Raw genomic sequence first — 26,179 nt, forward strand, 5'->3', positions numbered from 1 at the left:
GGATGCACCTGGGGGCCTCCACCCAGCCCTTGGAGCATCCAGGGACAACCCAGGTCAATGAGACCCAGCTGGGACACCCCTCCCTCGAGGGGCAGGGGGGAAAATCTCACCAACCCCACACCTGGAATTGCCCCAGGGCATTGTCCCATGTCTTCCTGCCTTGCCTGGTGGGGGTGGCATCAGGCACTTGTTTGGGGACAAGAGGTCACCATGGTAGGAGAACAGACAGAGGGCTAATGTGGTGGGGACGTATTGCATCCCACCATATTTCCATGGACCGCAGGTTTTGCTGACCTCCTGAGCATCCCTGATACCAGAGAGCCGCAGAACCAAGCCCAGGGGTGGCAACAAGATGGGATCTAGGGCCAGCAGCCCCCATGGCCACAGCATCCCTTGTGCCTGTGTCTGTGTCCCCTTCCCTATGGCTGAACTGGAGCCAGTGTTGGCCACTGGTTGCCAAGGAGTCGGCCACCATCCCACAAATATTTCTGGTCTCCTGCACATCAGATTACCCAAAACCCATGGTGTGGTGCACTGCTCAAGGTGGCACTTTCAGACACAGAGAGGACTTTCAGAGCTCCTTCAGCTGCCAAATCCACCTGGGCTCCGGCCCGTGCATGCTGGCAATCTGTCCGTGCTCGATTTCATGGGTATCTGCGCTGGGTAATTGTATGTCGAGTAATGAAGGCATCATAACCGGCTTATTTGCATAGAAAGCAGAGGTACAAAAGCCGATCTTCCCATAATAGCAGCTGATAAGTGAATGGCAGGCATAATCAAGAGATTAATTGGCCCTCATGTGTTAATTATGCTAATTGGCACAGCTGCTTGTGCGTACAGTAGGATGACTAATGGCTGTACATGGCTGTGCTGGGTGGAGGGGCTGGGGTCACGCAAAGCTGCTGGCAGTGGGGTCTCCTCGGCATGGGGACAATGCCCTGGTGTTGAACAAGCCGGGGGGAGGTGTTCTTAACACAAGTGGTTGTGTTCACGGTATGTTTCTACAGGAGCATTGCATGCATGACCCATAATGTGGGTTTTACGGGATGAAGCATCTTCCGCCCCTCTGCGGGGTGGATTTGGGGTTACGCGTGCTGTGTGGCCTCGGGGGAGGCAGCCAAATCCCAGCAGCGCCCACCTTTGCTGCAGGCCCATGCATTACACATCTGCTGTGGTCTCCCTGAAGCGTGGATAGTTTTATGAGTGATGAATAAATGATACAACAAGAAAAACCTCTCTGGCAGCTCAGGCTCTCTTTATTAATTCAGCAAGCAGTGGGTCATCTCCAAGCCCAGCTCATGCCCTGCGCTCGCTCGGTGGAGGGGAGATTGATGAGCCTTAAACATTGCCAGATAAGCATTCAATTCCCCGATTAATACAGTATTTAACACTCCAGTGAAAAAAGTGGAGTTTCCAGGAGCTGGGGTGGGAAAGGCTGAATCTGATGGGTGGGAACGGTTTTTATTCTCATTTGGGAGATGAGATCAATAGGCAGAAAAAAAAAAAAAGAAGAAAAACAAACAAACAAAAAAAACAACCACACATAAAAATAAAACACATCAAGGAAAACACATCCACCACCTCCCGGCAACATCCATCACTGTGATCTGCATTTAATGGCTCTGAAGGAATAACCCTTCCCATCCCTGGCTATAGATTTCCTCCGGTGGTGAAGGACACCGGGGGACATCGGCTTTCTCTTCACATACACCGGCCGTCCTTGCCTGCGCTTAGAAGAGCTCGGAGCAAACCGTGCTAATGTTGGCAAGAAGGGAAAAGCCCAGGGTTGGGTGGGCACCATCCTTCCTCTTCAGCCCTTCAGGGAGGAATGGGGGCGCCCAGCTTGGCCGCGTGCCGCAGAGCGCATCAGCACCTGCGTTTTCCCTGAGATTGGAGAATGATTTCGTGCACAGAAAAGAACTGCACTGTCAGCACTTCTTCTCTCCATGGCTCATCCGTTTGTTTGCCAGGGTGCTTTTTTCACTGGAGTGTTAAATACTGTATTAATCGGGGAATTGAATGCTCATCAGGCAACGCTTTAGCAACTTCTACTTACCTGAGACAGCACATGCTTCTCCAAGGCTCATTGAGCAACAACAACCTCCTCGCCTCCCGCCCCGAGAAAATGATGCCATCACCCCGTCTGCAGCCCAGATCCTGCTGGCGAGAGCATCGTCCAGGGATTTGGCTCCCGGTCATGACACGGCATTAAAAAGGCACCCGAGCCACCCCATTATCACCCTTCCTCACCCTCATCCATCCCAAAGGGAAACGAGCCCCTGGGCACACGTGGGAAAAGAGTGCGAACGCACTCCAGGTTTGAAAATGAATGCCAGGTAGGGGCTTGTAAGAAATTCCCCCGTTTCATTTCAAATCTCTCTTTTGAGTCAACGAGATAAATGCTCCTTCTGGTTCAGATTGCGTCTAACTGCTGATGGATAAATTGCTCAAGTTGCCCGTGACAAATCACGCCTGATAGCCAAGTCTGTAATTAAAACGTCTCTCAGCCCCTCGGTTCACTCTGACATATCAGGACCAGATGCACTGTGGCAGCAGGGAATAACCCGTCCGGGACTCGGCTCCAAAAAATGGGTCCCAGGAGAGAGCAACTGATTCTGAAAATACCAACTCCTCTTTAAAAATAGCAGTGCTTTGAAAATGCCACTTTTTAATCCCCACTGAAAGGATTTAGGTACCAGGCAAGAGTTTTTCAAAGCCTTTTTCTGCCTGAGAAGATGCTTGTGAGTGCTCGGGCATGGTTTTTGGAGTAGGTGGAGGACGATGGCTTTGAGTTGGCTTCAACTTCCACATTTGTTCCCCAAGCAGAGCTTCTTATCAGGAGGAAAACGAAAGGGAAATGAAACAAAATGTGGCCGTATGGAACACGCGGGCTCAAAGGGCAAGGCCATTTCGGATGGGATGAAATGCCCTCTTTCACACCAAAAGAGGGCGTTTCGTTCGGGTGTTTGCAGGAAAATGGGAACCACCATTTAACAAGCATCCTGGATTTCAGATGGATTTTTTTTTTCTGGATGCTGCTTAGTCAGGAGAAGCTGCGAACAAAGGTGGAAAGTGATTTTAAAAACCCTCTGCTTCCATCTGCTCTCATCCGTGACCTTAGGGCTTTGCTCCTCACCTTCAGCAGCTGGCTGGGAGGAAAGTCCACGTTCCTGGAGCAGAGACCCAGGAGCTGAGCAGGTTTTTAGGGGAACAAGAAGCGAACGTGCTTGCGTTACGGCATGGGGGTGTCCTAAAACATCCCATTTCCTCTCTGTGCAGTGGCTCCCATTGGGAATTACAGAGCAGTTGATGCTGGAAATCACCTCTGGAGACCATTTAGTCCAAATCCCCCAGTTCATCTCATGACAAGCACCATGGAGGCATTGCCGCATCCCACCCCATTAACCTGCAACTAGCTGTTTGCATCCCCCCTCCATAATTAAATCCACAGGAGAAGCTGGCGGTGGTGGAAGCATGTGTGCTGGTGGAGCTATCTCGGGATCTTTAAAGACCGTGAAGGTCCCGAGCTTCAGGACGACTCGTCCCATCACTCATCAGCGCCGGGCAGGGAGGGTTAATGGCTTTATTCGCCCAGCCCAGCGCCTGGGTGCTAACTAATATTAATGGTACCTCCTGGCACCTCGTTAAAAATTGCACTAGTGCTTAATTCAGGCTGTACATCATGGCCCCTAAATGAAATAACCATCCATCCCCTCCCTAATACGAGTTTGATACCGGCACGCTTTAACTTGTCTCGCTTTTAGAAATATTTTTCTATTAAAATGCAGCGCCTGGCTGCATGCCCGGGAAGGACAGCTAAAAATAATCCTCGCCGGCTGCGGCGGGCTGAAGAAGACCCCTTCCCCTGGCAGCTCCTGATCAAACCCCACCGACGGATGGGATTAAACAGCAGCCTGAATTTCAGGGGTATTTCATATGGCTGGTACAAAGATGCTGATGGCCCCCTTGGGATTTTGCACCTTCTTCTGCTGCTCTAAGTATGAAAATAAAGAGGAGTTATCGCGGCAGGGCTCATCAGCTGGTGATGGATGATGCCACCGTGGCAGCAGAAGACGGAGCCAAAGCAAAGCTCAGGTCCAAAATATGCATGCATTACTTTGAGCATCCATAAAGGATGGATCCATCAAGGCTGCAAGCACCGTGCAAGGTCTTGCAGGGCCAGCCCAGGCCACCAAACACCCTGGGAACACATCACAGATGGGGATGGACATTAGGGATTTCCTCTTGCTGTGCTGAATCTCACAAAATCAACCCAAAAATGTAATGCACGGTATGATGCAGCTCATCCCATGAGCAAGGGGCCTACTGAAGCCCGTTATCCTACAGGTTGGTGTCCTTCGTCCCTTAGACCTCCTCCGCCACCAAAATTGGCCCTTGTGTCCTCTAGTGACTCTAGAAACAGTGTGAGCCATCGATGATTTGGGAAGGAAACGGGGCTTTAAGGTAGGAAACAACCTGAGTTCATCCTCACTCCTTTTTTCTCTTCTAGTAACACACAGCCTTCAGCCACCTCCGAAAATACAAGAATGGGGGAGAGCGGAACCCTCAAGCCCAGAAACCATCATCCAAAACAACCCACGAGTTTATTTGTCAAGGCACGAAACCCTCCAGATCCTTGGATTTTAAATAAAAATGACAACCAACAGAGACCCATCGCTGGACCCAGGGACACGCCACGAGCAAACCCATTTCTCAGCCTGCGTTCGACCCCCGGCGTCAGCCACGCTTGGCATTGGGGTGCCTCTTCCTGCAGCCATCCGAGCAGGCGGTTTTACCCAAATTGAGTTAAACAAGCATTATTTCCAGCACAAACACTTGGGGCAGCGAGGATGCTAAGGCGCTTTGCAGGGCTTTAGTGCACCCCCTGTGTGCTCCCGAGTTATTGTTTAATATTTAATTAGGCAATAGGCACATTGGTCCAGCTGGGGATGAGCACCTGTCACATACCCCATGGATGCACAAACTTCTCTTAAAAACTAGATTTTGGTGTGTTTTTTTTTCCCTTAAAAACGATATTGGGGTGTTTTTTCCAGCATTCCTGGGCTGAACCCAGGTTCTGTGGGTGGCATTAACACCTTGCCCCTTGCTAAAACCCCCTGCCTCTGCCACCCGCCGCCTTCCAACCACTCCAAAATAAAAAAAAGGCATCACGCAGCACAGCCCTAGTTATTCCCTGAGCCCTGCCTCCGGCTGCAGGGTCGGGACAGGGAGAAGATTCACCCCCCCGAAAAATCCTCTGTGTTAATTTGAAGCATGGGATAACCATGCATTTAAGGCAAGAATAAAAGTCCGGTTGGAACTGCAGTGGTGCAAGGTGAAAAAAAAAAAACAAAATAATTGTCCTAATGTGCCTCTGGAATGATGCTCACCCTGGGGGCTCAGCCCGGCGCTCCCTGGGGATGAGGACGGACAGACAGACACCCAACGACCCCACGCAGGACACGATGTCCCAGGTCCCTCGGGAGGTGGCTTTGGGGGCTCGCTGGGGGTAAAGGGAGGCGCAGCCTCTCTCCAGCCCCAGGGCGCCCCGAAAACGCGGCCGGCGCGGGAAGAGGGGGATGGCACCCGGAGCGGCGGTGGCAGAGGGTCGGGGTGTCCCTGTCCCTCCGAGGTGTCCTGGGTTTGTCACCGCAGGGTGGTGCAGGGCACACAGTGTTGCCTGGAGCTGTCCCAGCTCGCGTCAATCAATTTCTTGCTCATTTTCTAGGGAAGGAGAAAAAAGAAAGGAAGAAATTAAAATTCGCAATAAAAATTTAAATATTAATAATAATAATCCACAGGCATGGAGTTGAAAGTGGTCACCCACATCTGCAGAGACCCAGATTCTTGGCAGGGCCTGCATAAGGCTGTTCTCAACCTGGGCTAGAGCAGAAGGGAAAGCTGGGGGTGCAGCCCCCTGCGCTGCTCCCCTCCATTTCTCACAGTCCCAGCACCCTGAGGACTAAATACAGCTTTGGGTGCAAAGATTAGGATGCTTGAATGTATCTCAGACCAAGAAAACTCCCAACGTGCAAGAAAAACCTGAACAGGAGACAAAACTTTCTCAGAAGCATCTTATAGCTGAGCAAACAGCACATCAAAGCCATTGCTCACATCACTTCATCTCTGGCTGGGAAATACAAGCATCGGTCAGAGCGGCCCAAACCAGAGCGCTGCTTGATAGAAGCAATCTGGGGAAATTTGATCGTTCTACAGCAAATGGAAAATAAAATAAAATAAAAAAAAACCACTTCATCCCAAGCTGACCAGCTTGTGGAGAAATAGTTACTGCTGCATCGAGTCAGCTTGTGTCCCCTCCAGCAGGCTCCTGGAGCAGGGGACAAAGACGCTCAGCGGATGCGCTCACCTGCTTTGTCTTCTGTGCTCTTCAGCGGCTGCAGAGCTGCAAAAAGCAAAACCAGCACATGGTCAGCTTGTGTGGAACAGCCTCAGACCCCCAGTCGCTTTCCTTTGGCAGTTTGTGAGCAGAACACATTAACAGGGAGATGGAGGGATTGAAGGTGGCTGCCCCCCAGTCCCATTCTCAGCATGGTACTGGGAGCACTGGGAACAGCCCCGCAGCCATGAGACAGCACCCACCTGTCTTGGGTTCTTCCCCATCCTCGTCCTGCTCCTCTGTCCCTACAAAACAGAACAGGGAGAGTGTGAAGCACCTGCAGACCTCCCCTCAAAGCCCACTGGGCTCGGTGGACATGCCTCCATCCCTGGCTGCACATCCCAGGCTCTGCCAAAATGCTGGCGATGGAGAGGGAGGCGGCAAGTGGTACCCACCTGCAGCCAGCAACCCTCCTCCGGCCCCATGCCGAGCCCTGGCACCCCACAGGGAGGAATTTCCCTGCCTGTTCGTGACCCCAGCAGCTCAGCACGATGCAGCGTGCCCGCTTGGCTCCCTGTTTATAGCACCGCTACCATCCAGAGCCAGGGGCTCAGGAGACGGCGGCTCCTGCAACACCGCCGGAACAGCCCCGTCAGCGGGATGCTCTGAATGCCTGCGATGCTGTTCCCGGCCAAAAAGACCAGCAAAAACTGCTGCTCCTGCTTCCTGCAGCTCCCACAAAGGGTCCTGCAGGGTTATTATTTGAAGTAAAGGTTATTGCTGAGGGTCAGGGAGAAGCCATCGCAGGCTGGGAGCAGTGTCCTGTGCTAAAGGTCAGGTGGCTCAGGGCCACAATCGAGCTGTCCGGCACTCCAAATCCCCCAGCAAAAGGGAAAATTCACTGGGGTTTGTGTTCCAAGGGGAAAAAGATAGATATGATAAAATAAAACCATAACAATTAATAAATTCACAGCAGGCAGGGAGAGGAGCAAAACCCAGGGCGGCTGCAGCTTGCGCAGCACAATGCTGTCAGGGCAAGGCTTTGGCAACGCGAACGCATCAGCCCTGCAGCCAGCGAGAGAAAACAAGCGGGGAACGCCAGCAAAGCTGCTTCTGCAGCCATTTTCGGAGCACAACAGCTTTTTTTTTTTTAAAGGAATAAAGCCCCACTTGCCATGCAAACACCTCTCTGTAATAAAAAGAAACAAACCAAAGGAGGGGAAGAATGCGGAAAACGAGAGCTGGCACAGAAATATTTTTCAAAGGGGGCATTTCAGAGTGCTTCCCAGGAGGCAGCAGCACGCCTTTCATTAATTCTTTCAAAACAAAGCATGAGAGGATAAAGGGAGAGCAAGGGCGAGCACGGAGCATCTCTGTCTCATGCTATTTCTGCGTGTCAACGCGCTCGACATTTCCGCGGTGGCAAAGCCCGCGGGCATCTTCTCGGAGGAGACGCTCTCTGCACGGATGTCCTGCCAGGGCACTGGGCACGTGGAGGATACTCAGAGGAGAGTGGGAGGATGGGGAGAAAGAGATGGAGAAGGGCAGAGCAGAAAGGTGAAAATGTGCTGGGAGGAAGAAACAAAAACAAGAGGAAAGCGCTCGCTTATGTGCAAAAGAAGGAAAGAGGTTAAAGCGTCCTCTGATCCATCCCCAACTGCAGGGTGTGCACCCGGATGGGACGGGGATGCTTTACCTGCATTTTCCTCCTCTTCCTCGCAGCTCTCACGGATTTTCTTCTGGCAGATGTAAGCCAGGACGATGAGCAACACCACTACGCAGATGGCGAGTCCCACCGTCACCCAGAGAGCCACGGCGGGGAAGGCGAGGTGTTGGCCTTGGGGGAGAGAAAGACAAATCCTTCTGTAGTTATAACGCTGAGGGGACCGGCGGTACAAAGGGCAGATGGAGTTTAGGGGATATTTCCCTGTCACAAGGGACAAATATCCCTTAGAGAAGAGGATCAGAAGCATTATAGGTGTCCTCTTCTCTGCTCCGCCGTGGTCAATGTCAGGTGCCTGCGTGACACTTGCTGGAAGAGCTTGGTGCAAGCAGCCAAAAGGTTCATGCTCCACCGGGGACCCACCTTCACAACCCAGCAACTGCCGTGCCAATTAAATGCTAATTAACGCTACCAGGGAGTGTGTAAAGTTATAAAGAGCTCCAAGGCAGCTATAAAAACCGAGCGAGTGAGGATGAGCAGAAGCCACTTGGAGCTGGTGGCAAGTCACTGGTGTGTCAAGGCTGAGTCCTGCAAGCCACCAGTGGAGTCCATGGGGTCAGATTCCTTGGAGATCTCTCCTGGAGCTCATCTCTTCCCTCCCCAGAGCATCTGGGACAGAGCAGGACTCCTGAGGGCAACAGGAGGGGTCCCTGCCAGCCCCAGGAGGTTTGGATTTGGGGCACACAGCTCACAGCCATGGGTTTTGTCACCCAGCTCCCAGGCACAGCCCTACCCATCTCCTCGACACAGCCCTGACCACGCTCCCTGCCCGCGCCATCCAGGATAAACGCCGCTAAACTCCCGATTTGTCGGGCCAGCAGAGCGAGACATCGTCAGGGCGAAGCGGCGAGGCTGAACGATGCTCAGAGACAAACAGTCCGAGCTGGCAAACCAGCCCAAAAGTTTGCTGAGGTGCTGGTCTCCAGGCCAAGCAGCCCAGGTGGAAAAGCACAGCGGGTGCCCCAAGGGTGTTTTGGTCAGGATTAATTAGCAGGTCAGGGGAGAGTGCAAGTGATGTGGGGTTTGTGTAGGGGATGGGATGGGATGGGATGGGATGGGATGGGATGGGATGGGATGGGATGGGATGGGATGGGATGGGATGGGATGGGATGGGATGGAGAGCTGCAAATGGAAAGCATCCCATGGGCACGTGCTAAAGAGAGGAAGACCACCATGCCCTGTGCTGGCTCTCTGGGGTGGTTTAGACTGGGACAGGGCAACCAGCAAAGCTAGAAGGAGGACAACATCTCAAGACCTTTCCAAAATCCCCCACAGATCTTCCAAAACCTATATTGCAGCTCAGCAAGTACCTCCAGCACCAGGCTGGGATGCTGGTACGGAGATACGGGGAAGGACAGCACAGCCTCAGGCCACCCTAAAGGTCCATGGGCAGAGAGGTAGAGCCGGGATACGGTGTACAAACCCCTGGGGTAGCTTTGTACCACCACGGCCACCTTCTTCAGAAGAGATCCCAACCCTTCCTTTCCCAAATTTGGCCCAGGCTGGCTCACCTGTAATGGTGACGGAGGCATGGGTCTCCTGCTGCAGCACCGGGTTTCGCACCAGGCAGGAGTAGGTGCTGCTGGGCTCCACCAGCACCTGGAGGACGCTGTGCACGTCAAAGAGACCCTCCTCGTTAGCCACCTGGGACGTGGTGATGTTCTCTGTGATGTTGGTGCCCTGGCTGTCCTGCCAGAGGACGCTGGCCTCGGGGTAGCCGCGGGATGCGTGGCAAGTCACAGCCGCCAGGTCCCCAGGCTTCAAGTCTTTGTTGGGCTCCAGGTTCAAATTGGGCTTGGAGTAGGGAGCTGAAAGGGAGAGGAAAGCCAGCAGGAGGTGACGGAGGTGACCAAAGGATCAGGAGCAACCCACCACCTTCCAGCAGATGACACCAACCAGCTGAACCCTCCCCAGCTCTGACTCATTCCTGGCCACGCTGCCACAAGCGGCACCTCAGCCGAGAACCTCCCCACCACAGCAAGGAAGGGATCAGCCTCCCTGTGGGGAACATTCTGGGGGAGATGCAGCCGGTTGGAGGGCTGAATTCATGTGGAGACCACACGGGTGGAGAAAGAGGCTGCGTGGAGGATGAAAGTGTGACGGAGAACCCTTCTTGCTGGGGGAGGCATGCCGGGACACCTCTCCACCTCTCACCTGCCACCTGCAGCGTCACGGCGGCGCTGCTGTAGTCGCGGACGCGGACGAAGCAGGTGAAGCTGCCCTCATCCGCGATCTCCACACGCCGGAGGAGCAGCGAGACGTTGCCCTGGGCCAGCTGGTCGTAGAAGAGGGCCGTGCGGTTGGCGTAGCCCCCGCCCTGGTCGGCCAGCTGGTCCCTGCCGCCGGAGAAACTGTGCACCAAGCGCTTGGTGTCCGTCAGCTGCCAGATGAGGCTGAGGTCGTCCAGGCTGAAATTGGCCTCGGGGGAGAAGGAGCAGCGCAAGGTGGCGTCTCGGCCAAAAAGGGCCACCACGGGCTCCTCCGGGACCTGGATCTCCATGGCACCTGCAGGAGAGAAGCACGAGGTGGTCAGCCCCCATGGAAGCATCTCCTTAATTATCCACCCGGCTAATTAATGACTAAGAGAATCGAGGGGCTGGGAAGGGAGGAAAACATCTCCAGCCCTTCCCCAGCAAAGCGAAGGTGGGGAGACCAGCAGCCTCCCAGGGCTGAGCCCAAACCAGGGGCACTGCTGCCCTCCGCTGCCAGCACGCAGCAAGTGCCACCCGTCACAGGGACAGCACTGCCAGGAGCACCCGTGGGTGCCCAAACCTGCTCGGGGTCGCTTCTGTTTTGCTAGGGTCTACAAGAAGCCACCCCAACGCCAGACTGCGGAGAGGACGGAGGTGATGAAGCGGCGCTAGATGGCACCAGTGCGATGCCCAGGTAGGACGTGCCCACGTCCCTCTGCCAGCCCCAGGTGGCACTGGGTGGCACTTGCTGAGCTGGCAGCCGCGCAGGCAGAGGCGCGGATCCGTCCCCCAGACCCTCACCACCCGCTCGCCCCCTGTCCCCTGGGGAATGACGGCAGTGGGTGGGGATGTCCCACCAGGGCCACATTCCCCAATGTTGAGGAAAAAGGGGAGGGAAAAGGGGGAAAAATCCCGCCTGGCACCAAGGGAGGTGCATCGGCAGCAAGGTTTGACATCCTGACCCCAGTAAATCTCTGCAGGAGAAGAGCTCAGGAGGGAGCTGGGCTGGGTGAGCCCTGCCAGGGGACGCAGACGGACAGACGGACGGACAGACACGAGCACAGCGCCCGGGCAGCCAGCCTGGCTCTTGGCAGGCCCCACAGCGTCACAGCTCCCTCTGGCTATTAATAAAGGCCTGTGGGTGGTTTTTAGGAACATCACCCAGTCTGGCCGCTGGCTGGCATGCATCCCAAAAGGATTCTTCGCCATGGACCCCCTGTGCTGTGGATTCGCAGGGGGCTGCTGCAGCGATGCCAGGGGCTTGGGTCGGGCCTTGGTGTGCTGGCAAAGGGCTCAGGGAGCCAGGCCAGGGCCACTCATCCCTCTCCACAAGCCAGCGGGTGCTGGTGGCGTGCCCGGAGGAGGTCCGGGAGCTGCTGAGTGTGGGGCCGGATCCAGCCCCGTGACATCCCTCAGGACGTGACCCCGCTGCGCCTTCACCATTTGGCTGCAGCACGCGGGATGTGGAGCCCCTCGCCACAGGGACGCTCCTCCCGTGGCGGCGGGCGAGGTCTTGCCCCTCTTTGTGCCCGCAGTGTACCTGGGAGGAGCACCCCAAAGGGGTCCCCGCTCGCCCCAGAGGGGTCCCCGCTCACCTGCCAGGCTGAGCGCCAGGGCGAGCAGCGGGCAGAGCATCGCTGGGGCGTCTCCTCAGCACCCTGGAAGGGGGGGGAAAAAAAAGAATACTAATCAAAAAATATCTATTAAAATAATTACGAAAAGATAAAATAAAATTGAAAAAGACACCCAAAGGGTGTCGGGAACCTAGCCGCTCCCCCCCCCGTCCCGTCGCTCCCTTCCCAAGCCGCTTCCCCGCGGCTCAGCCCCAAACCGGGGGGACCCCGAGGAGGAGCCCCCAGGGAGGGGAAGGCGGCGGGCCCCCCCCCCACCCCTCGGGGCCCCCCCGGCCGGCCCCATTCATTCCCCCCCCGCCACCACAAAGCCCGGGGAGGCCCCGAGGCTGCGGCCGAGGCCGGGGCCGCTCACGGAGCCCCGGGGGCCGCTCACGGAGCCCCGCGGCCGCCCCCTGCCCGGCGCCCCCCGGCTCCCCCCGTCCCCGCCCGGCCCGCACCTACCGCGCCTCAGCCCCGCTCGGCTGCGCTCGGCCCCGCTCGGCTCCCTCCGGATCCCTTCGGCTCCTTTCGGATCCCGTCGGATCCCTTCGGATCCGCTCGGGCCCTGGTTGGCTGCGGCCGCTTCCTGCCCGGGGTCCGGCGGGGGAGGAGGGGCCGCGGGGGGAATGGGGGACTGGGGGGTGCGGGGCCGGGAATTGGGGTGTATGGAGATAGGGAATTGGGGTGTAAGGGGGCAGGGATTGGGGTGTAGGGAGCTCCAGGTATGGGGTGTATGGAGATAGGGAATTGGGGTGTAAGGGGGTAGGGATTGGGGTGTATGGGGCCAGGGATTGGGGTGTAGGGAGCTCCAGGTATGGGGTGTATGGAGATAAGGAATTGGGGTGTATGGGGCCAGGGATTGGGGTGTAGGGAGCTCCAGGTATGGGGTGTATGGAGATAGGGAATTGGGGTGTATGGGGCCAGGGATTGGGGTGTAGGGAGCTCCAGGTATGGGGTGTATGGAGATAAGGAATTGGGGTGCATGGAGCTTGGGGATTGGGGTGTACAGGGCTGGGGGATTGGGGTGCAGGGAGCCCCAGGTATGGGGTGTATGGGGATAGGGGACTGGAGTGCAAGGTGCCCCAGGTGTGGAGTGTGTGGGGCTGGGAGATTGGGGTGTATGGAGACAGGGAATTGGGGTGCATAGAGCTTGGGGGCTGGAGTGTATGGGGCTGGGGGACTGGAGTGCAGGGAGCTCCAGGTGTGGGGTGTGTGGGGCTGGGGGATCGGGCTGTATGGGGCTAGGGTATTGGGGTGTATGGGGCCAGGGACTGGAGTGCAGGGAGCTCCAGGTGTGGGGTGTGTGGGGCTGGGGGATCGGGCTGTATGGGGCTAGGGTATTGGGGTGTATGGGGCCAGGGACTGGGGTGCGGGGAGCCCCAGGTGTGGGGTGTGTCGGGCTGGGGGATTGGGGTGCAGGGAGTCCTACGATTGGGGTTGTATGGAGATAGGAAGTTGAGGTGTATGGGGCTGGGGGATTGGGGTGTGGGGAGCTCCAGGTGTGGGATGTATGGAGATAGGGAATTGGGGTGCACATAGCTTGGGGAATGGGGTGTATTCAGCTGGGGGAATAGGGGTGCAGAGGCACTGGCAGCCCCACACCGTCCTCGGTGGAAGATGCTGCTAGAGAGGGAGGGACCCCCAAATATTTGGGAACCACAGTGCAGGGGTGCCCACAAAAGCAAGACCTCAGACACACGATACCTGGGCAGCTCTCACCGTGTCCCCAAGGCTCCCACATTTTCCCCATGACTCGGTGGCCCCAGTGCCCACGTGGGAGGCTTCGGTCTCATTGTGGAGGAGAAAAGGAAGCTCCTCACCCTTTTGATTACAGAGCAAAGCTGGAACAACCAAACCTGGAGAGCTCAAAGCTAAAGAGCAAATAAAAATACCCTGAGATGTGCTATATTTAAAACCACTTGATTTTTTTTTCCCCTGTGAGCAAGGAAGGATGTTGTGGTGATGGAGCTGGCAAAGCCTTGACCCAAGCTCCATGGGTGAGAGCAACAAGAACAATCGAGGATGAAGCAAATATACTTCAAAAGCAGCTATGCTTCAAAATCGGGAGCTCGATTTGCAGATGTGCCTGCAGATCAGGAGGGTTCCTCTTTCCATGCCCAGCCTGGTGGGGGTGGTGGCTGTGCACAGCTCCTGGAGACCAGACGCAAGAGCCCCATCAACCCAGAGGCACTTTTTGGGGATGCTGCCAGAAAGGATGCAGCCCTCCGTCTGCAATTGGAGACCAGCTGGGCTTGCAGGGACCTTCTGCATGAGATGAGTCCCTACCCAGCTCCAGAAATGCAAGTGGAGCCCAAGGGGTTCAGCAAAAAGACCCCAAAAAGATGCAGACTCCCAGTGCAGGGCTCAGACATCACAGTGTCTGAGCGCAGGCAGATTCCTTACTGTTAAAATAAATAAAATCTAAAATGCCCTTTGAAACAAAGGCAGATTTTTCAATATCAACACTAGCTTAGAAATTAAAATCTATGCTGCTTGCAAGCCTGTTCATAATTAACAACGAACAGGCTTCTAGGGAGGAATTTAAATAGTGGATGCTCTGTCCCAAATGAGTCTTTTGGCTAATTTTCCTTCCTCGCACCCTGAAGTACCCCAGGCATGTGCATGAGAAATGTGCATAATAACAAAGCTGATGACAACAGAAAAATAAATAAATAAATAAATAAACACAGGAAGGCAAAGAAAAGGCTGCGATTTGCAAGTTTAATTTTACGCTCAGCCAGGATCTGCTCAAGGAGACACGCTAAGGTGCTGGGGTACATGCATATTCATAACGCCTGCCAATGATACAGAGCATAAAGAGGAGCAGAGAGGGTTTGGGGCTGCCCTGAGCCTCAGCAGAGCGAGGAGCTGGTCCCGGGAGAAGTCCCATGCTGGTCCTGCCCTGGTGCTCCCCGTGCTTTTTGCTGAGGCTGCAGCTGGGACAGCCTTAGCCCTGCTCGCTTGGAGGAACGGAGCCGAAATGCTTCGGATGTGGCCATGCTGGGGCTGGGGACAGTGAGTCACTCACCGCCGCCTGAGCGCAGATGTTTCGGGTCTGTGCACGTGGTGGGAGGCTGCTCTGGAGGGAGCTCAGCGTTTTCTGCAGCACACAGCAGTCGTTCAGAAGCAGAGAGCCCGGCAATGGACTCCAGATGCACAAACCCCCCTGGGGGATGCCAGCAGCATGAGGAAGGAATATTTTCTTATCAGAGGAAAGTCACGAGGCTTTTCTTTTCCCCAGCAACACCTCTGCAGGATTGCTTTCAGCATGGCTTTCATCAATTCATATTTTAAAAATAGTATTTTTGTCATCTCTAGAGCCATTCCTTAAGGTGTTTTCTTCGGCTCACTCTGGAGCCCATGAGCTGAGTTTGTGCACAAGCAAGCAAGCAGAAAAAGGACCGGGGTAGCACCAAAGCAGAGCTGCAGCAACGCAGGACCACCATGTCCCACGTGGTGACACCGGGGCCCAGCAGTGCAGAACTGCAGCAGATACCGTGCTGGTGAGGAGCAAGCCATACAAAGCACATTTGCCCAGTATATTTGGTATTCAACGTGCTTGCACACAAGCTGTGCTGGTCACAGTCTGTGTGCTGTAGCACCATGTTTGCCCCAAAGCCGCTCAGAGCAGCCACACGCAAGTTCTCAGTCACTGGCACTTCTATTTACCATGTCAAAGGTGGGTGAAGTTGGCCAAACTCAGGCTTTCCACCCAGAAAGCAACGATAACCCGAATAAACCTTCAGGTTGCCTTGACGCAGACCTTTGGGAGCCTCAGGACGCATCCTGCCCTGTTCCTCCTGGCCCGTGGACACCCAGGAGACCCAGCAGGACCCTGGCAGCACCCAGGGTGGCCCCCAGCCACTGTCCTGGCTCCGAAGGCAGAGCCTGCTGTCGGCATGCGGATGGACAGGGATGGTGGAAAAGGGATGGTCAGAAGGGAAAGGAGACCTGGGAGAGAACAGCCCCCATGCTGGTGCTCGCAGAGCAGCTGATTTCAGGAAGCAGAGCGATGGTGGGCCCCGTTCCCAGCTCAGCCACGCAATTTTGGAGCCCACCCCGTGCTGCACAGAAGAACTTTCCCAAGAAAAGCCCTTCCCAAAGCAGCTCCTCCGTCATCTCAGCATCCTCCTCCTCCTCCTCCTCTTCCTCCAAGCCAGCTGCCAGCACGGAAGGCAGTGTGGCAGCCGCACAAGTCACCGCGGAGCTCGGCTGGGGCGGCCGCCTTCGGCTTCCACGCCACAGCTGCCCCGCGGCACCGCACCGAGTGCATCATGCACACGGGGCCGCGTTCACGCCGCCTCGCAGCGCTCCCCGCAGCCCTCCCCGCAGCCATCTGTTTGCAGCGGGGCCCCTCGGCAGGTGGCTGGTGGGACGGGGGATTTTGCAGCACGGGAGGTGCCGGCTCGCTCCAAATATCCCTGCCACCTGCTCGGGAGCGGTCCCACAAAAAAGCAGGAGATTCCCACTCACGAAGCCGTAAGATGCAATGGTGGATCCAAAAATCAGCCCCTCGTTCCCCCACGCTTTCGCCTGATGGTCTCTGGGGTTTCAAGGGGAGGTTTGCAGCATGGACCCCCCTGTCCCGTAGCAGGACTCACCTGGGGATATGGCCACAAGCCCTGCCCAACCCAGCCCACCCACCCAAAACCCAGTGAAGGTGCCAGATAGCCTCTGGCAGGGGTCACACTCACAGATAGGTTTCACCCTATATCTGCTTCCCTACAAATTAAGCTCTTTCCCTCCCACCAGTTCGATGGAGTCATGGCTGGAGGCAGCCAAGAGCCACAAGACCGGAGCTGAGGTCCCACCTGTGCTGAGCAGAGCACAACCACCTCCCCCCATCCCTATAGGGTCCCCTCTAACTCATCCTTCGCTCTTCTGTAGGGGTTGCCCTGCTCAGTTTTGATTTCATTTCCCAAAAAAGTTCTGCTTTCTGAAAGCACGTGGGAAGGAGGCTTCAGACTTTCCACTGAAACTGGCTTTTTCCTCCTCCCGTGCTTCCCTAAGACTGTAATTCAAACAACTTTAATTGTAGGTTATTTTCTTTCTGAATTGCCCCTATGGATCATTTATCCTCTTTTAGTGTAGCCATGGAGAGTACAATCTTATCTTTCAGCTCCAGCAATGCTGACAATTTCCTATCTTCTGACACCTTCTGCTCTTCACTGTGTTGGGGCTTTGTTATATAGTTGATTAAAGCAAAATTGCTTTCTTGCTGCAATTTCACTGCAATCTAACCCAGAAGTGCCCAAAGAATCACAGCCATCTTTCATGACGCTCATCTGTTAGCTGCTATAAAAGTCCTCCCTGCTCAGTCTGGAGCACCTCTACCTCTGTGCAGCCCATAATGTTTGCCATCAATTAAATCTCTTCCCCCCCCCCCCCCCCCCGACACTCCCCCAAGCTTTTCTAGGTGAGATACTGAAGATATTCAGCTGAGCCTGTGGCTGCTCACCACCATCCCCTATTGTTTGTTTTCTCCTATCGATAAAGAAATCCTTCCGCAGAAATTACTTTTTGCATTTGCATCCGAAGCTTGTCCCAGCCCTCTCTGCACCTTTCTGGAAGGTTTTCAGCCCATTTTGCCTAGTCCTTCCTGGTGCTCCTTGATGGAGAGGAAGGTGCGGGTCCCAGGTGAGGCCAACCGGAGTCATTAAAGCCCAGTAGTGCCCTCATGGCTGCCCCCCTTCTTTCTCGTGGCTGGTATTTACTTTATGTGTCATCTCAGGCGTCCTTGTTGCACCCTAGTGCACCCTGAAGGGTCTGGAGCTGCTTGGGGGCTCCTTCCATGGATGGCATCTGGAGGGATGTCCCCTGTCCCCAAGCCATGTCCCCAAGGCAGCACAGGCGGCCCCGTCTCAGAAAGCCTGACCACGGCCAGACAAAGCATCACGTAGGAGACACAACAAATAGCATGGGTGTGTGCAGCACCCACCGCGATGAACTCCTGGCCAGCTTCTTCCCTCCATTGGCCCCAAAATGATCCAAGTTTCATCGTCTGATTTGAGTTCCATTGTTTTTGTTTTAGTTATAGACTTGTGCAGGGGTCGCCCCACTGCATCTGAGCTTGGTTGCCCTCGCCATGCCTGATCCTGACCTGCAGACAGATTTCTTGCCTTGATCTCCTCACTGTGAGCACACCTGATGGTCTGGACTCTTGGCTGCCTTCAGCTCCCCTTGTTCAGGTCCCTTGGGGCTTGTCCCCATCCTGCCAGCCACTCGCTTCCCCTTCCCTGGAGGAGCAGTGCACTTTTTGCTCCCTGGCAGAGCAAGCCTGCTTTCCTATGGACATCCCAGACATTCGGGGCCCCAAGACAAGCTTGTTCCCTAGGCTAACAAAATGCAAAGAGAATAGCCTGAATGTGCCCCAGGCCAGCAAAAACAGGACACAGAAGTCCCTTCGTGCAATCAAGAGGGCCCATTTCCCTCCTTTTTTTCCATTTCCCTACTTATTTATTAATTCCCCAAGGAGATGGTGTTAAAGCATCTCCCCGGCCCTCGCTTCAGGCATCGCCCAGCCGGGCTCACGCTCACCCAGAGCAAGCCCTGCGCTAATCCATGGGTGCCACCTGCCGTCTACTGCTGACGGCATCACCCACAAATTCACCTCTGCACCACGCAAACTGCTCCAGATGTTCGGGTTTTCCCCTGTGCTTTCTTGGAGGCTTCCTGCTGCGACCCACAGGGAGTTGGGGAACAGTGGGGCTGTCCCCATGTGCCCTGCCCGCGGCTGGATGGAGCTGCTCTTAATGAGAGCAGGAGGATAACGTTACCACTTTCCTCGGGATAATGAGGTCGGGGAATAGCTCTCGTGTATCTGTAACTGGAAACTTAGTCTATTGGACCTGGTTTCCAAAAAATAATGGGTGGAGAAAAACATTACTGCAGAGCTGAGCTGGATGAAATAATTGCTGTTGAGAGAAACAACTTCAGGGTTGGGTCAGGGAGAGGGGAAAACAGCACTTTGATTCCTCTTTGTCTGTCTTAGTCCTTTTCTGCCAAAAATCAGTGAGGAATCCTTCAGACTCCTGCCATAACGCAGATGAAATCAGATACGCCAATAATTCTCATCGGATTCTGGTTTTGTTTGCATTGTGAATCGTTCTGTCCAAAATTACCTTTTCTGTCACAATGTTTGTACTGTTTGAAAGGACACTTCTCCTTAGGGGAAGAAAAAAAAAATCAGTTCAAACATTTTGACCATTTCTGACAGGAACATTTGAACATGTAGGAGGACGGGGGGGGGGGTGTTAGAAATAACCAAACTGCCATTACCCGCCGGAGCTGAGATGTGGAAAGCCACCTTTCTGCAAAATGAGAAAGTACATCTATACTTTTCTCACTACTACCCGAGGGTCCTTCCTCTTTTTTTTTTTTTTTCCAGAAAGTGATTTTACATGCTTTTCTCTGGTTTTACAAGCTTTTCTTTTGTCTCTCATTCCTTAGAGCACCACTTCAGTTCAATCCCTTCCTTTTTTTTTTCTTCTTCCACCTCCTCTTTTGCTGCTCCTTGCTCCTCCATCATTTTCTCACATTCCCTTGCACAGAATCACCTTGGTTTTTCCTACTGGCATTTCCCCCAAGCTCCAATTTTCCTATCAGCCAGCAACAACCCGCTCTAGCCGTGATTCTGACTTGATGGTGGCAGGAGCTGCCGACCCCAGTAGCTCAGTCCTGCAGCTCCGTGTCCCCACGTCCAGCTAGCAGCGATGATGCTGAGCCATGTCCCCAATTTAGCCGCTGTGCAGGATGAAGCCTTGTCAGCAGTCCCAGCCCCTCGTGCCCTGCCTGTAAGAAGAGCCAGAGAGCCTTTCTGGTGACTCACCGGGATGGGTGTCACCTCTGTCCCAAGGGGCTGGCGGCTCTCCTGGAACAGCCCTGGGAGCAGCAGCGGCTCAGTTATCTCCTTAGGTTAATGGTGTTCCTTTCCCACCATTGTGCCTCTGGGGAGACGAGCTGCTAATCATCCGTGTGTAACCTAAGGGCCAGAGCTGCTCCTTAGGATGCTGCAAGGCAGGCAAGGAGCACTGATGGCCGGCAGCCTTACATAACATGTAAGCACACACATGCATATTGCATTGTGTTTGCTCATTCGTCTCCTCTGTGCACGCAACGCAAACAGCGTGACCCTGCGCTTAGTGCAGTCTTGTAAAGCAGCGGCAATCTGGTGTGCAAGTACCCTGCGTGTGTGTCTACAAGCTGATTCGAGCCAGCTGAAGCATGGATCTACGCTTTCACCAGCATGTCAAGGCATTAACCGACGTTATTCAGCATTTCTCAGCCCCGAGAGCAGCTGCAGTAGCTGAGTTTCACTGCTAGACGTCACCAAGCCTTTCACGCTCTACCCTACATTTTCAACTTTCCAATAATAGATTCAAAAGAAGGTGACTGTGAGCGAGACTTCTCGAGGCAAAGCTTTCTTCAAGTGCCAAAGTGTATCAATAAATACATCAAAATAACAGGGATGTCTTAAATGCTTCCAGTTGCAAGAAGACAGCTCAAAGATGACACAAATACACACACAAAAGGACGATGCCTCCTTGCTGTTCTACAGTGGGAAAAAGAACAGGAACTTTGTATGACGATTTTCTTCCTCTCTGCTTGTTTTGAATCCCACGCTTTCTGTCCTGCTTTAGCTGAAGTCTCAGAGAATAACCCAGATTGATGCGTGCCAGGAGAAAAGAAGATGGGTCTCGAGTGAAGGGGAAGTGTGGGGATTGTGAGTTACTCTGGAAAATTTGTGTCCAAGTTCCCCTTTCTACTCACAAGGTCAGGAATCACCGTACAAGCAAAAAAACATCCCCCCAAAAAACAAGTGGAACACTTGTCTCTGGAATAAAACCCTCTTCTTATCATCAAGCTGCTATGTTGCACCCAGTGCTGGCAACTCCTATTTTTCTAAACAACTCCACTCTAAGTGTGACCTGTTAAAAGAGGACATACTTGTGCCCAGTGAGAGAACAGCTTTTTATCCCATGCTAGCCGTGCTGGATACCTGAGACACTGTCTATACACATTAGGGAATCTGTAGAAACCCAAAAGCTCCCCAAAAGACTCTCAAAGACAACAGCAGGCTTCAGGTGGGGTCCGTCAGCACGGTTATCTTCTGCTTTTGTGCCTTGTGTTGTACGCTCTGCCTCAACCACAAAACCACAGGGCAGCTCCATCTGCATCATCTTTGTTAGCCGCTCTGGGTAATCAGAGCCCTCGAGGGAAACCCCGGCGGCTGCACCCTGCTCTCTGGCGGAGCAAAGCTCCTGGCGAGCGGGGCAGCATGTCCCGGGGTTGTCCCCAGGATGGAGCCAGAGCAGTGCAAACGTGACAGATGAATTATGCAACGGTGGAGAGAAGATAAAGGGAAACAACAGTGTGCCGAAGCCTTCTGCTAACTTCGGCCCAGGCCTCCGGCAGCATGAGTCACTGCGAGCTGCCATGGTTACGAAACAAGTATTACTGTGCAGATACAAACCATGCTCGGAGGCAAGTACATCGCTAACTAGCTCCAAACTTGGAAAACACTTGAGTGTAGGTAAGGCCTAATGCCGAGTGGGTGTCTGCAAAAATGAGAGCTACAGCAAAATCCTTGGGAGCAGGCAAAACAGCATGCAGAAAGCAGAAGGAAGGAGAGCACCATGTGAAATCTTGATTTCTGCTTCTTTTTCCCTGTTCCTTCTGGTTTTCTAGCGCTACTGTGAGGACTGTTCCAGGGAACAACAAACAAGGGGAGAAAAGAGGATGTTTCTGCGCCATGGCAAGAAAACAAATAGTAGTGTCACAGATGATTCAGCTGGCAAGAATAGTGAGTCATGGAAATGCACCATGGAAATGCTCAAGTGCAGGATACAAGGCACAGTGGAACATATGATGCAGATCGAATTCAGTATCACGGCAATCCTTGGAGAGCCATGGCCAGCCAGGGTTGGGCACAGCCTGAAGGTTTCTGTCCCGTGACCTCAGCAGATCCTAAGCCCATGATCATTATCATCAAAGTCCTGAAGCACTGGAGCAGCAATTTCATCCGCTTCAATTGAATAGCAGGGTTTCCGTGAAAAAGGTGTGTCTGATCCTCCTTTTCAGTCCTTGAGTCATGGCAACAATGAAAGGACTCCGATTCTGTTTGCTAGCAATCAGCTGAGGATAACGAGGCGAAGCAATCCGGAGTGCAATGTCAAAGAGCTGCTCCAAGTGAAGCCTGGGAGCGAGGGTACAATTACGGTGGCCACTGCAGGCTGCACCCTGGTCAAAGAAGCTTCTGCAATGGGATTTAATGGCCAGGAAGCTTTGCCTGGAACGGGAAACAACTGCTGGTTGCATCAACATCCTCTCAGAGCCACTTTTGTGGGAGGGGGAGAAGCTAGACAATCTTTAGACAATTTTGGGAGTCCTGAGCATGCAGAGATCTCTGGAGTGGAGACAGAGGACTCAGCAAAAAGCAGAAAACATGCTCTTGAGGGATTTTCTTTATTTTTATCTTTTTCAGCATCCTTCTGTGCTGGCGTGTTCCAGTCTCCTGCAAATCTCCTCACCTTGGATGTGTGTTAAAGTGTTCAACAGCACACTCCAACTGTGTGCCAGCCCAGGAGGGAGAGCAGTCAGAGATCCGCTTTTATGTCATCTAAATAGTGTTTACAATCAGCTGGGGTCACCAGCACAGTAGAAAGCAACCCAAGCATAAGTAGTTTGTCTGATCCAATATCTGTACTTTACAAGAAGGGAAATAAAGAGAAAACTTAGGTGACCAGCCCAAAGTTCACCCGGCGAGCCTTGAGGTGTAACCACAACTATTTCCAGGGGTGCTTCGCAGGTCCAGTGAACCAGGAGCGATTTCTGAGCTTTTTGCACCCAATTCCACCACTGACCTGGGGCAAATGCCTTCACTTCTTGTGGCCTCAGCTTCAGATCTGTGCAATCAGAAGGGCAGATCCCTGTACTTGAAAAAACACAAGTGTTTTATTTATTTTTTATTGTTTGTTTATCAACAAGTAGGCTTATGTGCTGGCAGTCTGCAGTCCTAACCACAAGCAGACCTCAGGCAGGCGTGCAGGATGAGGCTGCCCTTGTGAGGGGCTTTCCTAGACTTTCCCCATTTATTATTTACAGCAAAATTTCACATGCTGCATTGTACTTTCATAAAAAGTACAATACTTTTGCCAAGTAAACTCCATGCAGAAACCTGATGCAACAGGAAAAGACACGCAGACAATTGATAAAATTCTGTTTAAACTTAATGTGTGGCTGAGGGAAAAAAAAGTTGGTCGTTCAGGGGTGCAGGTTATCTATTTGTGTCTTAAAGGGGAGCACTTTGGGATGAATTTGGGGTTGCAACAACACTTGCAGCCCCTGTTGAAGAGGGGGTAAAACTCCTGAATTATTTTTGCCAATAATGGCTGTGAAAATTGTGATCTTGCAAGGACAGTGAAATATGAAGGCTAGCAAGGCCCCCAGCCTGCCTTCAGGACTATCTGCTGTCATTTTCACTGAGAACCAAGAATAAAAGCGAGGTCACAGCTCTGTGGAGCACAGAAGCGACTTCACCCTCCCCACCTCAGAGCCCTGAGGGGGCTCTGTAGAGACAGGGCTGCCTACGAGAGCACCGAAACCTCCCAGCTGCGAGCCCCGGACACCCTCCCTCACACTCTCACCCCTCTCCAGCACCCAGCCGGCTCTCTCAGCCTCATTTCAGCCCGAGGACCGCAGCGCTGGGAGGCTGGCAGCCCGCACCCCCATTCCCGACCCCAGCACAAGATGGCGCCCGAGGGGGGGGAGCGGCGCGCCCGCGCTGCCCGCCCCGCCCGCCCCCCACGTGACCGCGCCTCCCCCGCCCCCGGCGGGGCCCGAAGTCTCGCGAGAGCCGGCGGCGGCGGCGGCGCTGCGGTAGGAGGTCGGCGGAGAAGGACGGGGACGGAGCCGCCTCCCGCTCGCCCCCGGCCCCGACCAGGAGGATGTCCCGCTCCGGGCCGCTCCCCGCCGCCTTCTCCCTGCTGCTGCTCACGGCCGCCCTGCTGCCGGCGCCCTCCGCCGCGCAGAACGGTGAGGGTGAAGGGCGGGGGGGGGGGGGGGGCGCGTTGCTATGGGGCCGCCCGTTGCTATGGGGTTGCCGGTTGCTAAGGGGGAGGCTACGGTGGGGGACGAGGGTCAAAAAGGTGCGGGAGGCGAAGGGGGGGGGTTGCGCTGAGAGGGGATTTGGGGAGCTTTGGGGGGCTCCGGCCCCGCTGGGAGGGGGGAGGAGGGAGCTGGGGGCCCCCCAACTCCTCGTCCCTTTCCCCCCTGTCGCTTCCTGAGGTGATCTGCGCCCGGGGGGCTGGAACATCGCCTCCCGCCCACCGAACCCGCATCTGCCGAGCTGCTCTCGCTGGTTTCTAATGCAATAAAGTCGTAGTTCCTTAGCAACTGGGAGGAAAAGGGGGGAAAAAAAAACACCCTTCTCTGTTCCTTGTAGGATAGTCTGAGCTAAATCTAGCACGGCATGCCTCCTCCCCGATGAGCTTGCAGCCAAGTGCATGGCAATTAGTGGCAGAACGAAGCGGGGCCAAGAGGCTGGCCTAAATCGGCGCTCGGAGGAAGATCCCGCAGAGCTTAGAGAAATGTGCAGCTTACCAGGTGATCCGCAGGCCAGAGGCTGCCGTAAATCAGGCTCTGCGTGCTCCGGAGCTGCCTCAGCGCTGCCTTGCTGCCGGCAGGCTTCTCGTGCAGAACTGTGGTGAAGCTAACGTAAGGGCAGGGAGCCTGGCTCGTGAGCTGGAGTTTTATTGTGCATTGGGGAAATCTTCCCCAAATGAAACTGTACTTCGGTAATACGCCGACCCCTGGATGAGTTTGCGTTGTTCCATCCTCCTCTCTTCATCCTTTCTGCTCTGCAGATACTGTGCTGTCCTAGCTTCCTTCTCCTGAGGTGGGTTTTACTTTGCAGCCTGGGGTCAGACTCATCGACTGTTTGCTCTAGAAAAAAAAAAGAAGCACTGAGGCCTCTCAGCATATCTGACAATGGTGGTAGACATGCAGATTTAAGAAATAATGGGCCAAAGATCCCAGGTCGGAATGACTGCCTCAATATATTTTGATTTTGCAGTCTGAAACCAGAACTGAGCTCCATGTCTGACTGTTAACCGCACAGGAGAAGCTTTGGCACCCACGCTGTGCGAATGAAGCCTGTAGGCTTTCTGCAGTGTGGGGGCCTTTCCGAAGGAGCCGCAAAGGCTCTGGGCAAATTTTGGTGGTGTTCAGTGGGAGCTGGGGACCTGGATCCCCAGAATACAGCAAGTTGGGCTGCCTTGTGGACGTCAAGGTTCTCTGTTGCAGAGATGCTGTCTGCTCCCCGAGGTAGCTGTGCTATTGAAACATTTTGGCAGGGTTAACCTGCCCGTGTTGTGTTCCCCGTGGTGTTCAGGTGAAGTGAGGTGAGTGGTCTCCTGCCCCGCGAGTGAAGTGGGTCGCGTGCCTGAAGCTGTTCTGTACTGGGTTTGCAAGCAAGGTGTGAAATGCTGGCAGGTGGTTGTGGCGTGAGGTGAGACTACAGAGCTTGGAGGTCAGGCCCTGCCACAGAGGAACTGATTTCTTTCTGCAAATAGTGGCCAACAAGATGCTTAATGAAACAATTCTTTTTTGCTTTGTTGTGAGGGAATGGTACAGCTGTTCCCTGGATTGTGTGTGCTCCTTGTAAGCCATTAGAAAAATTATGTGGTTTGAGTAGATGTGGAAGTCTGTCAGGGGCAACTCCTTGGAAAAAAAAACATCTGAATATTGACAGGGGCGTGCTGTGAAGCATGTGGAGGATAGCCCCAGAGCTAGAGCCAAGAGCCTCGTTACCTGTTACTGGTCCATAGTCATCGCTGTAGCGAGAGGTGATGCCAAGGGCTGTTCAGCACACAGTATGGCTGAGTTTGGGTCAAAAAAGGAACAGTGAGTGTGCTTATTGAGCTGCAGGACACACATGGCGTGTGGTGGAAACCACTCACGTGGCCCAAAAAATACACGGTGGAGTCCTGTCTGTTGGGAGCAGCCTTTTTTCTGCTGCTGAACAGACAGTGTTTTTTCTAGAATTCATGCAATTCAGCGCATTTTTAATTAGCGCTGCCTATAGATTTAAGCTTATGAAACTGGAAGCAGGTTTCTGGCATTTGTGTGGATTATTTTCAGAGCTCTTGCATAAACACCGAAAGGTCACAGAAAAAGTCGTGTGTCAGAAAGGGGAACTTTTCCTGGGGATTCCTCTGTGAAACGCGTCGGGTTCCTCGAGGCTGCATTTCTGGTGCTGCCTGTCACTTGCACCCCAAGCGTGGCTTAATGATGTGACAGAGCGGAGGGCTAGAAG

General features: G+C 54.1%; 2 protein-coding genes and 1 long non-coding RNA gene across 7 annotated transcripts in view; 1 reads left to right on the forward strand and 2 right to left on the reverse strand.

Annotated features, from left to right (window-relative positions):
- Positions 1 to 4,585: 4,585 nt before the first annotated feature.
- Positions 4,586 to 12,461, reverse strand: CD276 (CD276 molecule). The gene is made up of 8 exons (XM_080607068.1): positions 12,328 to 12,461; positions 11,848 to 11,910; positions 10,215 to 10,565; positions 9,572 to 9,868; positions 8,034 to 8,174; positions 6,601 to 6,642; positions 6,368 to 6,403; positions 4,586 to 5,724 (listed from the first exon to the last, which is right to left on the reverse strand). The coding sequence occupies exons 2-8, from the start codon at positions 11,885 to 11,887 to the stop codon at positions 5,702 to 5,704; spliced, it is 930 nt and encodes a 309-aa protein (XP_080463194.1). The 5' UTR covers positions 11,888 to 11,910; positions 12,328 to 12,461; the 3' UTR covers positions 4,586 to 5,701.
- A 7,940-nt stretch (positions 12,462 to 20,401) lies between these two features.
- On the reverse strand, positions 20,402 to 23,639 carry LOC308200870. Of its 2 annotated transcripts, none has more exons than XR_013955888.1 (2): positions 23,511 to 23,639; positions 20,402 to 22,798 (listed from the first exon to the last, which is right to left on the reverse strand). It is a non-coding gene; the product is annotated as an uncharacterized lncRNA (long non-coding RNA). The 2 variants fall into 2 exon arrangements; XR_013955889.1 differs by having other exon boundaries at positions 20,402 to 22,793; positions 23,511 to 23,618.
- A 54-nt stretch (positions 23,640 to 23,693) lies between these two features.
- The window catches only part of NPTN (neuroplastin), a 51,774-nt gene continuing 49,288 nt past the window's right edge, over positions 23,694 to 26,179 (forward strand). For 3 of the 4 annotated variants that reach the window (XR_013955881.1, XM_080607309.1, XM_080607308.1), the window contains exon 1: positions 23,703 to 23,898. Coding sequence is in view for 2 of the 4 variants with exons in the window: in XM_080607309.1 (XP_080463435.1) it covers positions 23,811 to 23,898 (88 nt within the window). In the remaining 2 variants the exon portion in view is untranslated. Of the gene's footprint in view, positions 23,899 to 26,179 lie in introns of all 4 variants that reach the window. The other variant, XR_013955880.1, reaches the window with a different exon arrangement.

This window comes from Anser brachyrhynchus (genome assembly GCF_964034855.1).
Source record: "Anser brachyrhynchus genome assembly, chromosome: 11".
Classification (NCBI taxonomy): Eukaryota; Metazoa; Chordata; class Aves; order Anseriformes; family Anatidae; genus Anser; species Anser brachyrhynchus.

Excerpts from the sequence above, each read along its gene's own strand:
- CD276 (XM_080607068.1), bottom strand. The coding sequence starts at position 11,887 with ATGCTCTGCCCGCTGCTCGCCCTGGCGCTCAGCCTGGCAG. Across the intron at positions 9,869-10,214 it reads CGTGACGCTGCAGGTGGCAG|CTCCCTACTCCAAGCCCAAT; the intron begins GTGAGAGGTGGA and ends TCTCCCTTTCAG. Across the intron at positions 8,175-9,571 it reads TGCCTCCGTCACCATTACAG|GCCAACACCTCGCCTTCCCC; the intron begins GTGAGCCAGCCT and ends CTCTCCCCCAAG.